The sequence below is a fragment of the Limanda limanda genome, chromosome 11, assembly GCF_963576545.1.
Source record: "Limanda limanda chromosome 11, fLimLim1.1, whole genome shotgun sequence".
In the NCBI taxonomy this organism is placed as follows: domain Eukaryota; kingdom Metazoa; phylum Chordata; class Actinopteri; order Pleuronectiformes; family Pleuronectidae; genus Limanda; species Limanda limanda.
This window is the reverse complement of record NC_083646.1, coordinates 376,087-389,760: the sequence shown is the minus strand read 5'-3', so window position 1 is coordinate 389,760 and position 13,674 is coordinate 376,087. Positions and strand designations below refer to the sequence as shown.

The following is a 13,674-nucleotide window of genomic DNA, read 5'->3' as shown; positions in this document are numbered from 1 at the left end:
GCATTAGGACCCTGAGGACTCCCATCACTTCCTTGTTCTTTAAATATCTCCAGCAGCTGATTGGCTGATATTTATAAAGTCAGAGGGAAGCTGATATCCTGTCTCACCTGTCTGCAAAGAGCAGGTGAGCGTCGACCAATCAGACGGCAGCTCTTATGTGAAATGTAACTGAACCTGTTGAGCAGAGAGAGAGAGGGCGGCCGAGTGGGAGCTCCCTCAGAGAGAGAGAGAGAGAGGAAGCTGTGACACTGACACACTGTCGTTCAGCAGCACATACATGTTGGTCAGAACACGCTGTGACATCATCGTGACATCATGAGTGGCCACACGGACAGGTATGTTAACGTTCAAAAGTAACACAGTGTGTGTCTTTCCTGTTTGAAGTTGTGTTGTGTTTTGTTCTTTCTTCAGACGCTCAGTGAACGGGTCATTGTGACATGTTCGTGATGTCAGCTGACTTCCTGTCTGCTGTAGGTCATCAGACAGGAAGTCTGAAATCATTCACATCGTCAGTCTTTCTCTGCGCAATATCTGGTGCCTACATTACCCACAATGCAGCAGGGCCCTCGGATGTGTTGTGCTAGGTACTACAGCTTCCTCTTAAGACATACCTGAAGACACCTTGAGGTACTTTGAGACACCTGGAGTCACCTGAAGACACTTTGAGACACCTGGAGTCACCTGAAGACACCTGGAGTCACCTGAAGACACCTGGAGTCACCTGAAGACACCTGGAGTCACCTGAAGACACCTGGAGATACCTGAAGACACCTGGAGTCACCTGAAGACACCTGAAGACACCTGGAGTCACCTGAAGACACCTGAAGACACCTGGAGTCACCTGAAGACACCTGAAGACACCTGGAGTCACCTGAAGACACCTGGAGTCACCTGAAGACACCTGGAGTCACCTGAAGACACCTGGAGTCACCTGAAGACACCTTGAGGTACTTTGAAACACCTGGAGTCACCTGAAGACACCTGGAGTCACCTGAAGACACCTGAAGACACCTGGAGTCACCTGAAGACACCAGGAGTCACCTGAAGACACCTGAAGACACCTGGAGTCACCTGAAGACACCTGGAGTCACCTGAAGACACCCGAAGACACCTGGAGATACCTGAAGACACCTTGAGGTACTTTGAGACACCTGGAGACACCTGGAGTCACCTGAAGACACCTGGAGATACCTGGAGACACCTGGAGACACCTGGAGTCACCTGAAGACACCTGAAGACACCTGGAGTCACCTGAAGACACCTGGAGTCACCTGAAGACACCTGGAGTCACCTGAAGACACCTGAAGACACCTGGAGTCACCTGAAGACACCTGGAGACACCTGGAGTCACCTGAAGACACCTGGAGTCACCTGGAGACACCTGGAGTCACCTGAAGACACCTGGAGTCACCTGAAGACACCTGAAGACACCTGGAGTCACCTGAAGACACCTGGAGTCACCTGAAGACACCTGGAGACACCCGAAGACACCTTGGATCTCCAGGGGACACCTGAAGACACTTTGAGACACTTGGAGAATATCAAACGTGGGTTGAAATCGGATGTGATTTTTCTCGTTGCTCAGTCTGATCATGTGACCTGAATCTGAATTCATTGTGACCTCACTGTAGATCAACATTCCTCATGCAGGAGAAGGGGGGGGGGGGGGTCAGCAGGTCAGGGATCATGATCCAGTTCACATTTTAAAATCTGATTTGAGCTCTGAGGCTTCAGTGTGGACGCAGCCCCCCCCACCACCACCAGCACTGCCTCACACACACACACACACACACACACATCAAGGTGGGGTGGCCTGAGTGGGCGTGTCACTTGGCTTCACTAACAGCAAACAGAGGAACAATGAGGCCCCGCCCCTCATCAGGTGAATCAGAGCGGTCAGACTGGTTGCTGTGTGTGAGTGTGTGCTTGGTTTTCATGTCTTGTGGGGTCCTCACTGAGTTTTATACATCTCACTTGATGATGATGATGATGATGATGATGATGATGATGATGATGATGATGATGATGATGATGATGATGATGATGATGACGATGATGATGATGATGATGATGATGATGATGATGATGATCTCTTCTGTCCCTGCAGGGGCCCTGTAGGGGTCTCAGACCCCCCCAACATCAAGGATATGGAGCTGAGGGAGGAGTGGCAGGACGACGGTTTCCCCAGGTCGGTAATGTTCGACCTTTGACCTGCTCACGTTGTTTCCTCAGGGTGTCCCATGAATCCAACAGTCCAATTGTTGCCATGACAACAGAAACACAGAGTATGACCACAGCTTGTTTAACACAAACACGGACGCTCAGACACGAGCTTGACATGTAAACACTGATGACCACGAGCTGCTCGCGCCGCCACTCTGTGAAAGAAGTAGAGAATTGAGTTATGAGAATTATTATTAATATCATCAGAGAATTACTTTGAAATATTTCGATTGATATGAAGTAATAAACTGAATGGTTTGTTCCAGGCCTCTCCCAGAGGATTGTGGGAGTGTGGACGCAGATTGTGCGTCTGGAGGTGACCACGAATAAATCAAATTCATATCAACATGAAACAAGTTCAAACATGTTTTTCATGAATCAACAAAATATTAAACAGGTTCAGAAAATATGGATTTGTTTGATTTATTTCATCTTTATTTATTTAATTGTTTTGCTTCTTCTGCCCCACCCCTTGCTCGAAGTAGCCCCGCCCACCAGCCTCGCCCTGTCAGGTACGGCTGTGGGAGGGGCTAAGAAGCGCTTGGCGGCCCCGACTCTCAGCCTGACTCTGAGCCGCGGAGACTCTCATGACCCCAGTAACGACGGCTTCTCGGCCGCCGCTCTGTCTGCGACGCTAGACGACACGCCGTCCCTGGACATCAACCTGGAGGCGCTGGAGACGCCGTCCGGCAGCGAGACGGGAACGCTGCCGGACGGCGGCGAGCTGGAGTGGGACGGTGAGTCTGACATCAGCTGATCGCACCATTTATTCCGTCAATGCTGGTCGTTTTTTGACCTTGTGATCTCTGACCTCTTTCTGACAGATGACCTCTCCATGATGGGGAGGGGCGGGGCGGTGGGCGTGGTCAGAAGCCCAGTGGAGCAGTCGGAAGGTTTGATGGGACTGGACGAGGTGGACACCAGGGGGCGCCGATGGAGGAAGTTCTGTATCTCCGGGCAGGAATATCAGGTCAACATGAGTGTCCTGGAGCCATACCTGCAGGTCCTGTCCCACGGAGGTCAGAGGTCAAACATGCTTCTTACCTAAATTCACACACCTACTGCCCCCTGCAGGCAGACAGCAGTAACTACAGGCCAGATACTGAACTGTTATACAAATACAATTATTAAATGTCCTCTCCTCAGACCTTTTTATTCATTTATAAGACACGTGCATGTAACACACACTGCATCACACACCACACTGCAACACACAGTGTAACACACACCACTCTGTAACACACAGTGTAACACACAACACACTGTAAAACACACTGCAACACACACTACACTGTTTTACGCCTGTAATACACACTGTAACACACACTTCCACACTGTAACACATGCTGTTACCTGTGTGTGATGGAGTTTTATTTTCTGACACAAAAGCATCAAACCTCATCCTCTCTGACTCCCATTGGTTGTCAGGTTACTATGGCGACGGGATGAACGCCATCATCCTGTTCACTTCCTGTTTCCTGCCGGAGAACACGGTGGACGACTACGAGTACGTGATGGACAACTTGTTCAGGTGAGTCGACAAGTTTCATCAACCTGACAACACAAACATGGTGTCGCTCTTTGTGTGTGTGTGTGAGGACAGTGTGTGTGTGTGAGGACAGTGTGTGTGAGTGAGGACAGTGTGTGTGAGGACAGTGTGAAGACATGTCTTGTGGACAGGTACATCTTGGGGACGTTGGACCTCATGGTCTCAGAGAACTACCTGCTCGTGTACCTGTGTGTGTGTGTGTGTGTGTGTGAGGACAGTGTGTGTGAGTGAGGACAGTGTGTGTGAGTGAGGACAGTGTGTGTGAGGACAGTGTGAAGACATGTCTTGTGGACAGGTACATCTTGGGGACGTTGGACCTCATGGTCTCAGAGAACTACCTGCTCGTGTACCTGTGTGCGATGGCTCCGAGGAACAAACTTCCCTCCATCAAGTGGCTTCATCAGTGTTACACCTCCATTGACAGAAGGTACGCTGGTTTCACTCTGCGGGACATCTCGGCTGGGCGGAGCTGTCCTGTAACAAGACTCTGACAAGAAGACAAGTTGTTCCCATGGTAACAGATGTGTGCCGTGTGTCTCCAGGCTGAAGAAGGATCTCAAGGGGCTGCTGGTGGTCCATCCGTCCTGGTACATGAAGGCTCTGATCACTGTGGTCAAACCGTTCATCAGGTGGGACTCACACTCCTCTACGTGTTCATCCTCTGTTCTTTACGTTGTCATGGTTGTTAAATAATACTTCCACTAGAGGGCAGCACAGAGTTGACCCTGTGTGATTGACCTCTGACCTCTGTCCACAGTGACAAGTTCAGCAGGAAGATTCGTTTTGTTCAGAGTCTTCAGCAGCTGTCCGAGCTCATCCCCACCGAGCGGCTGCAGATCCCCGATTCCATCCGCCTGTGAGAACACTCTTCTTCTGCTCTTCTTCTGTGTGGAGCTCTTCTTCTGTTCTTCTTCTCTGTTCCACTTCTCCTCTCTGCTCTACTGAGTTCTACTTTTGAGACTTTATTTGTTTTCACAGCCACTCCAGTGCCATCAACACAAATACACACATTCTGCTGTCCGTCTCATCTTGTACTTCTACGTTTCCTTGTCCTTAAGTCCTCCTAATGTTCTCCTGATGTTCTCTTGTTCTCCTGATGTTCTCCTGATGTTCTCTTGGTGTTCTCCTGATGTTCTCCTGATGTTCTCCTGATGTTCTCCCGATGTTCTCCCGATGTTCTCCCTATGTCCTTATGTCCTCCTGATGTTCTCCCTATGTCCTTATGTCCTCCTGATGTTCTCCCTATGTCCTTATGTCCTCCTGATGTTCTCCCTATGTCCTTATGTCCTCCTGATGTTCTCTCTATGTCCTTATGTCCTCCTGATGTTCTCCCTATGTCCTTATGTCCTCCTGATGTTCTCCCTATGTCCTTATGTCCTCCTGATGTTCTCCCTATGTCCTTATGTCCTCCTGATGTTCTCCTGATGTTCTCCCGATGTTCTCCTGATGTTCTCCCGATGTTCTCCTGATGTTCTCCTGATGTTCTCCCTATGTCCTTATGTCCTCCTGATGTTCTCCCTATGTCCTTATGTCCTCCTGATGTTCTCTCTATGTCCTTAAGTCCTCCTAATGTTCTCCTGATGTTCTCTTGTTCTCCTGATGTTCTCCTGATGTTCTCTTGGTGTTCTCCTGATGTTCTCCTGATGTTCTCCTGATGTTCTCCCGATGTTCTCCCGATGTTCTCCCTATGTCCTTATGTCCTCCTGATGTTCTCATGATGTTCTCTTGTTGTTCTCCTGATGTTCTCTTGATGTTCTCTTGGTGTTCTCCTGATGTTCTCCCGATGTTCTCCTGATGTTCTCTTGGTGTTCTCCTGATGTTCTCCCTATGTCCTTAAGTCCTCCTAATGTTCTCCTGATGTTCTCCCGATGTTCTCTTGGTGTTCTCCTGATGTTCTCCCGATGTTCTCCTGATATTCTCTTGGTGTTCTCCTGATGTTCTCCCTATGTCCTTAAGTCCTCCTAATGTTCTCCTGATGTTCTCCTGATGTTCTCTTGGTGTTCTCCTGATGTTCTCCCGATGTTCTCCCGATGTTCTCCCTATGTCCTTATGTCCTCCTGATGTTCTCATGATGTTCTCTTGTTGTTCTCCTGATGTTCTCTTGATGTTCTCTTGGTGTTCTCCTGATGTTCTCCCGATGTTCTCCTGATGTTCTCTTGGTGTTCTCCTGATGTTCTCCCTATGTCCTTAAGTCCTCCTAATGTTCTCCTGATGTTCTCCCGATGTTCTCTTGGTGTTCTCCTGATGTTCTCCCGATGTTCTCCTGATATTCTCTTGGTGTTCTCCTGATGTTCTCCCTATGTCCTTAAGTCCTCCTAATGTTCTCCTGATGTTCTCCTGATGTTCTCTTGGTGTTCTCCTGATGTTCTCCCGATGTTCTCCTGATGTTCTCTTGGTGTTCTCCTGATGTTCTCCTGATGTTCTCCCTATGTCCTTAAGTCCTCCTAATGTTCTCCTGATGTTCTCCTGATGTTCTCTTGGTGTTCTCCTGATGTTCTCCTGATGTTCTCCCGATGTTCTCCTGATGTTCTCCTGATGTTCTCCTGATGTTCTCTTGGTGTTCTCCTGATGTTCTCCTGATGTTCTCCCGATGTTCTCCTGATGTTCTCCCGATGTTCTCTTGGTGTTCTCCTGATGTTCTCCTGATGTTCTCCTGATGTTCTCCCGATGTTCTCTTGGTGTTCTCCTGATGTTCTCCTGATGTTCTCCCTATGTCCTTAAGTCCTCCTAATGTTCTCCTGATGTTCTCCCGATGTTCTCTTGGTGTTCTCCTGATGTTCTCCTGATGTTCTCCCGATGTTCTCCTGATGTTCTCTTGGTGTTCTCCTCATATTCTTGACTCTTTGTCGCGGCAGGTTCGATGACAAACTGAGCAGATGAGAACCGACTAAGCTCGTTGGACGAGATGGAAGCTCAATGTCAGAGATCGCTGTTTCCTGCTGACCTTTGACCCTGTGTATTGTGTACAGTATTGTATGGGGGGTGGGGCCGTTTGTAAATCAGTGACTGTAAATAAAGTTGATTTAAATGTGGTCTGAAGTTAGTGTCGACTTGAAACAGATGTCACGGTGGAGCTGACCTTTGACCTACAGGTTCAGTTCATTTGAAACGTTTGTTCCAGATGTTTCTGAGCAGCTGGAGAAAAGAGTGAGACCAGATCCTCAGCACCGTTGCTATGGTTACCCCTGGCAGTTTTTCGTTTGGACAAACAGAAACTTTTGTAAATGATGACACAGACTTTCTCTTCCTGATTGGTTCTTATCAGTCACATGACTTGACTAACAGCAAAGTCCCACAACATTAAGTCAAAGTCATAGATTCCCCCTGACCTCTGACCTCCAAGCGTCAGGACCGTCTGTGACACATACAGGGAGTTGAAAAAACGTTAACTTTATTCCAACATGGCGTCGACGTTGACGTACAGTCAAGTGGACGATGTGGCGTCGACGTGTCAGTGAATCATTTCATCGTTTTTACATCCTTCCACAAACAGCAGGTTTCTAAACATGTTATCATATAATTGAACAGCAGAGGGTGTTGATGAGAAACTCATTTAAAATGTTTATTAAAAAGAAGCTGATTCACATTGTTGTTCTTTAACCTTTTTTTTTACAAACGACAGTTATTTACAGTTTGATTAGTTTACTGAGATGAATGAGCAGGTCCGCTGGATCTGAAGAGGGTCTGTCCGAGGCGGCGCCCCCTACAGGACACCTGTACGACGCACGGCAAGTTGAATCGTATGACTCAGAAATTGGGGCAGTGTACGTTCAACTCCTAAAGATCTGCCACTCGTTTCTCCAACGAACAAACAACAGACATTGAAAAGCGCTGGTGAGAAGCTGTGAGTCCACAGACGTTTCGAGTCTTTTCAAACCGACGGGATCAGCTGCAGAGTGAGTTCAGTAAACAGCCTCGTCCACGTTGTCGTCGCTGTCTCCTCCGAACTCCTCTCCGTTATCAAAGTACGACATTATGTAGTCGGTCTCCTGCAGACACACAGAAAACGTTTGAACGTGAGAAATAAAAGGTCTTCATGGAGGAATCATCACATCTGCCAGAGTATGTTTTCGACACTCGGGTGGAGCAGAGCTGTCAGCTGATGGCGAGTAGTGAGGGTGAACTGGGAACCTCCGGTGGAAGCTGTGGTCTGAAGGTTGATCTATGAACCCGCAGGTGAACACCAGCAGTGAAGAAAGATGGAGCCAAGCTTTCAATCTCCTGGGCCTCACCTTCACCTGAGGTCCCAGGCAAGAACATGACCTTCCATTTCATTCAGCTGCTCTTTTGTCCAGAACCATCAACCATGAGGGAACAAACCCAGAACAGCAAGAATCATGCAAGTACATTCGCTTCAAAAAGGCCAAACTACAAAGTGTCACAAAACTTATTATTTTATTTTTGTATTTCTATATAAACACCAGAGTTGACGATGGTTATTAGACATCATCTTCTTAACCGAGGCGTAGTCAGAAGAGATGTGTCTGAGTTTTCTCCGTCAGGTGAGAGCTTAGAACTTCACTCCACAGGAGACTACATATCCCATCATGCCTGGGGACGCCTCAGGATCCTCCCACAAAAGAGAGACGTCTCTGAGCCAGGTCCCTCGGCTACCTGAACCCAGTTCAATGGACGAATCTGACTGATTACACATGAATATTGATTATTAATCAGTTTTACTCACCTCTCCAAACTCCTCCTCATCGTACTCCTCCTCTCCCTCGGCCTCCTCCTCTTCCTGTTTCTTCTTCTCCTCTCCCTCCTCCTCCTCTGAGCTCCCCTGCTGCTCCTTCTGCTCCAGACTCTTGAAGGTGGAAGTCACAGTTATTAAAGTTGAAGGTGGAAGTCACAGTTATTAAAGTTGAAGGTGGAAGTCACAGTTATTAATGTTGAAGGTAGAAGTCACAGTTATTAAAGTTGAAGGTGGAAGTCACAGTTATTAATGTTGAAGGTGGAAGTCACAGTTATTAATGTTGAAGGTAGAAGTCACAGTTATTAATGTTGAAGGTGGACGTCACAGTTATTAATGTTGAAGGTGGAAGTCACAGTTATTAATGTTGAAGGTGGAAGTCACAGTTATTAAAGTTGAAGGTGGACGTGACAGTGGACGTGTTTGAGGTGGACCAGCAGCTGAGAGATGTTTGTTCACCTCTAGTTTGAGCAGAATCTCCTCCTTCTCCTTGACTTGTCTGATCTGACCTGATGGAGCCGAGCGACTGAGCGTCACACCTGAGGAAGACGAGTGGAGTTAGTCCGTCCGTCCATCAGAGAGACAGTCGTCTCCACTTTGACACCACAGTCCACTTGAAACATACATTACTGACACATGAGTTTAATAACATTACTGTGTAATCAGATTACTCAGAGTACTGACCGTCTCTGCGAGGCAGCCTGGCGACTCTGAGCTCTCTGGGTAACCTCCTCCAGTCTGAAATCAAACAACCAATCAGACTCTCGGTGAATGGAGCGTAGCGCCCTCCACTGGTCACAGTACTGAGCTACAGCTGAATGTTACAGCACAAATCAAAGGATCCATAAGTATTGATTTGACCTGGAGTCCAGGTGATCAGAGCGTCTGCCGGCTCCGAGCTGTGATATTTATCAGAGTACCTCTCCACATCTGTGCAGGAAACAGAAGACGTTCACAATTAGCTGATGATTCATGTGCGTGTTTATGAAATTCATGTGGATCATAGATGTGTTTCTGTAGTGAAAGTGAGGACGTGTATGTTGTAACCTCTGACCTCTGTGAGGGGCGGCTGGTTGGATGAAGCAGGGCAAAGTCCTCATGGCTCCTCGGAACTCCTGCTTGAGAGCCAACATATACTCCGCCTCCTCGCCAGCTGCCAGGGGGAGGGGCTTGTTCTCCATCGCCTGGACAACACACACAAACAGTTGTCCAGAAGGCACTGGGGTCAGAATGACTCACCATCTAATGAAGTATGTCTCACAGAGACAGTATGTGTCCTCAGTCAGTGTGTGTCCTCAGAGTCAGTGTGTGTCCTCAGAGTCAGTGTGTGTCCTCAGAGTCAGTGTGTGTCTTCAGAGTCAGTGTGTGTCCTCAGAGTCAGAGTGTGTCCTCAGTGTCTGTCCTCAGAGTCAGTGTGTGTCTTCAGAGTCAGTGTGTGTCCTCAGTGTCAGAGTGTGTCCTCAGTGTGTGTCCTCAGAGTCAGAGTGTGTCCTCAGAGTCAGTGTGTGTCTTCAGAGTCAGTGTGTGTCCTCAGAGTCAGTGTGTCCTCAAAGTCAGAGTGTGTCCTCAGAGTCAGAGTGTGTCCTCAGAGTCAGAGTGTGTCCTCAGAGTCAGTGTGTGTCCTCAGTGTCTGTCCTCAGAGTCAGTGTGTGTCTTCAGAGTCAGTGTGTGTCCTCAGAGTCAGTGTGTGTCCTCAGAGACAGTGTGTGTCCTCAGAGTCAGTGTGTGTCCTCAGAGTCAGTGTGTGTCCTCAGAATCAGTGTGTGTCCTCAGAGTCAGTGTGTGTCCTCAGAGTCAGTGTGTGTCCTCAGAGTCAGTGTGTGTCCTCAGAGTCAGAGTGTGTCCTCAGAGTCAGAGTGTGTCCTCAGTGTCTGTCCTCAGAGTCAGTGTGTGTCCTCAGAGTCAGTGTGTGTCCTCAGAGTCAGTGTGTGTCTTCAGAGTCAGTGTGTGTCCTCAGAGTCAGTGTGTGTCCTCAGTGTCAGTGTGTGTTCTCTGATTCAGTGTGTGTCCTCAGAGTCAGTGTGTGTCCTCAGAGTCAGTGTGTGTCCTCAGTGTCAGTGTGTGTTCTCTGATTCAGTGTGTGTCCTCAGAGACAGTGTGTGTCCTCAGAGTCAGTGTGTGTCCTCAGAGACAGTGTGTGTCCTCATCTTGGGATCTAATGTTTCTTGTCTTCCACTCGTCTTGTTAGTAAACAACAGATTCAGATCTTGTGGCCCCAAGTTATTTATTTCCTTCCCACACGTTATTATATCGTGGTCACGTGATATAATTTTACTAGATATCACAGGACAGGCCCCTGGTCTCGGGTCTCGGGGTCCCGGGGGTCCCGGGGGTCTTGGGGTCCCGGGGTCTCGGGGTCTTACCGGGAATGCAGGTGTCGGCTGCTGGATGGTCGGAGGTAAACTGTCTCCTCTGTTGATGCCGACAGCGTCCACGCTGAAACTCATCATCCTCCGACCACGCCCCCGACCCGCCATCACAGCTGCTCCTCAGACCCGATCAGCTGCTGCAGGATGTGAGTCCTGACGCACACACACAACAACACATGTGACCCGTGTGGTGTGTGAGTCCTGTTGGTTCCACACTGTGGATCATGTGTATAGAATCTGTCAGTATCATGTACACACACGTAACAACTACAATATTTACCCATACACACGACAATGTACAAGTACAAGTGTTTCTGAAAGTTTTACACAAAAAAGGTGATATTGTGTTACGCTGTTAGTGTAACTGAAACTTACACATTTCCCTGTAACAACTCTGCTAACAGATGCTACTACGTGTATTAGCAAGAGTAAAACGGTTAGCAGTTAGCTGCAGTGTTTTAGCAGCAGTTAGCTGCTCTATATTAGCAGCAGTTAGCTGCAGTGTATTAGCAGCAGTTAGCTGCAGTGTATTAGCAGCAGTTAGCTGCAGTGTATTAGCAGCGGTTAGCTGCAGTGTATTAGCAGCAGTTAGCTGCAGTGTATTAGCAGCAGTTAGCTACAGTGTATTAGCAGCAGTTAGCTACAGTGTATTAGCAGCAGTTAGCTGCAGTGTATTAGCAGCAGTTAGCTACAGTGTATTAGCAGCAGTTAGCTGCTCTATATTAGCAGCAGTTAGCTGCAGTGTATTAGCAGCAGTTAGCTGCAGTGTATTAGCAGCAGTTAGCTGCAGTGTATTAGCAGCAGTTAGCTGCAGTGTATTAGCAGCAGTTAGCTGCAGTGTATTAGCAGCAGTTAGCTGCTCTGTATTAGCTGCAGTGTATTAGCAACGGTTAGCTGCTCTATATTAGCAGCAGTTAGCTGCTCTGTATTAGCAGCAGTTAGCTGCTCTGTATAAGCAGCGGCTAGCTTGTGTTTCACCTTCAGATAAACGTGTCTTCTCTTCATCAGTCAGACACAGATGTTCTGCTCAGTGAAGCATCATGCGACATTAAACCATCTTTGTTTACATCTTCTTCTTCTTCTTCTTCTTCTTCTTCTTCTTCTTCTTCTTCTTCTTCTTCTTCTTCTTCTTCTTCAGTTTGACAAAAGCTGATCGGATCGTCAGCGCCACCTAACGGACTGGAACATTAACGACTTCTATCGTGAGAATTTAGTTTAATCAGTTATTGATCAGTGATTGGTTGATCATCAGAAATTGACCTTAGTAATTGTTGACTTCATTCTAATGTTAATGTAATCTTCAAAAATCAAAACTTTATTAATTTTAATTTACAGTCAAAACGTATCAATATACAAAAGAAAGCAGCTGCATCAATGAGAACAAACAGCAATGAAAGGTACAAAAAGTTACAATGATTACACAATGAAACCTGAAAGGGGGCGTTCCCTACACGCTATTAGTTATTGGCTGGATTATCTTCAGGAATACATCTCTCCTCTCATCTCCTCCATCTCTCCTCTCATCTCCTCCATCTCTCCTCCATCTAATCTAATCTCTCCTCTCCTCTCATCTCCTCCATCTCTCCTCTCATCTCCTCCATCTCTCCTCCATCTCCTCCATCTCTCCTCTCATCTCATCTCCTCCATCTCTCCTCTCATCTCCTCCATCTCTCCTCTCCTCTCATCTCCTCCATCTCTCCTCTCCTCCATCTCTCCTCTCATCTCCTCCATCTCTCCTCTCATCTCCTCCATCTCTCCTCCATCTCCTCCATCTCTCCTCTCATCTCCTCCATCTCTCCTCTCCTCTCATCTCCTTCATCTCTCCTCTCATCTAATCTTCTCCATCTCTCCTCCATCTCCTTCATCTCTCCTCTCATCTAATCTTCTCCATCTCTCCTCCATCTCCTTCATCTCTCCTCCTCTCCTCAATCTCTCTTCCATCTCCTCCATCTTTCCTCTCCTCTCATCTCCTCCATCTCTCCTGCATCTCCTCCATCTCTCCTCCTCTCCTCAATCTCTCTTCCATCTCCTCCATCTTTCCCCTCCTCTCATCTCCTCCATCTCTCCTCCATCTCCTCCATCTCTCCTCCTCTCCTCAATCTCTCTTCCATCTCCTCCATCTTTCCTCTCCTCTCATCTCCTCCATCTCTCCTCCATCTCCTCCATCTCTCCTCTCCTCCATCTCCTCCATCTCTCCTCTCATCTAATCTTCTCCATCTCCTCCATCTCTCCTCTCCTCCATCTCCTCCATCTCTCCTCTCCTCCATCTGCTCGATCTCTCCTCTCCTCCATCTCCTCCATCTCTCCTCTCATCTAATCTTCTCCATCTCTCCTCTCCTCCATCTCTCCTCTCATCCTATCTTCTCTATCTCTCCTCTCATCTCCTCCATCCCTCCTCCATCTGCTCCATCTCTCCTCTCCTCCATCTCCTCCATCTCTCCTCTCATCTAATTTTCTCCGTCTCTCCTCTCATCTTCTCCATCTCTCCTCTCATCTCCTCCATCCCTCCTCCATCTGCTCCATCTCTCCTCTCCTCCATCTCCTCCATCTCTCCTCTCCTCCATCTGCTCGATCTCTCCTCTCCTCCATCTCCTCCATCTCTCCTCTCATCTAATCTTCTCCGTCTCTCCTCTCATCTTCTCCATCTCTCCTCTCATCTCCTCCATCTCTCCTCCATCTCCTCCATCTCTCCTCCATCTCCTCCATCCCTCCTCCATCTGCTCCATCTCTCCTCTCATCCAGGTCGAGTGACCCCGCCCCCGGTCCTTGTGAACCATCTGGCTCCACCCCTCCTGGAGACCACGCCCCACAGTAAGTCACTGAGGGTCAGTTTGATCATAGTG

The 13,674-nt window shown here is 48.1% G+C and overlaps 2 protein-coding genes across 4 annotated transcripts; one reads left to right on the top strand and one right to left on the bottom strand.

The window, feature by feature from the left end:
• The first annotated feature begins 315 nt into the window (after positions 1-315).
• On the top strand, positions 316-6,652 carry bnipl (BCL2 interacting protein like). Its single transcript, XM_061080823.1, has 10 exons — positions 316-335; positions 2,108-2,188; positions 2,490-2,539; positions 2,709-2,960; positions 3,048-3,242; positions 3,652-3,754; positions 4,068-4,199; positions 4,315-4,401; positions 4,530-4,628; positions 6,628-6,652. Exons 1-10 carry the CDS (start codon positions 316-318, stop codon positions 6,650-6,652), a joined length of 1,044 nt encoding a protein of 347 aa, XP_060936806.1.
• A 657-nt stretch (positions 6,653-7,309) lies between these two features.
• On the bottom strand, positions 7,310-11,921 carry polr3glb (RNA polymerase III subunit GL b). 3 transcript variants are annotated; one of them, XM_061080938.1, is made up of 8 exons: positions 11,810-11,921; positions 10,826-11,046; positions 9,517-9,646; positions 9,324-9,392; positions 9,147-9,200; positions 8,922-9,001; positions 8,457-8,576; positions 7,310-7,761 (listed from the first exon to the last, which is right to left on the bottom strand). In XM_061080938.1, exons 2-8 carry the CDS (start codon positions 10,937-10,939, stop codon positions 7,675-7,677), a joined length of 654 nt encoding a protein of 217 aa, XP_060936921.1. In that variant the 5' UTR covers positions 10,940-11,046; positions 11,810-11,921; the 3' UTR covers positions 7,310-7,674. The 3 variants fall into 3 exon arrangements, with proteins under 3 accessions (XP_060936921.1, XP_060936923.1, XP_060936924.1); XM_061080940.1 differs by having other exon boundaries at positions 10,826-10,984; XM_061080941.1 differs by lacking the exon at positions 7,310-7,761 and adding an exon at positions 7,772-8,386.
• Positions 11,922-13,674: the final 1,753 nt, after the last annotated feature.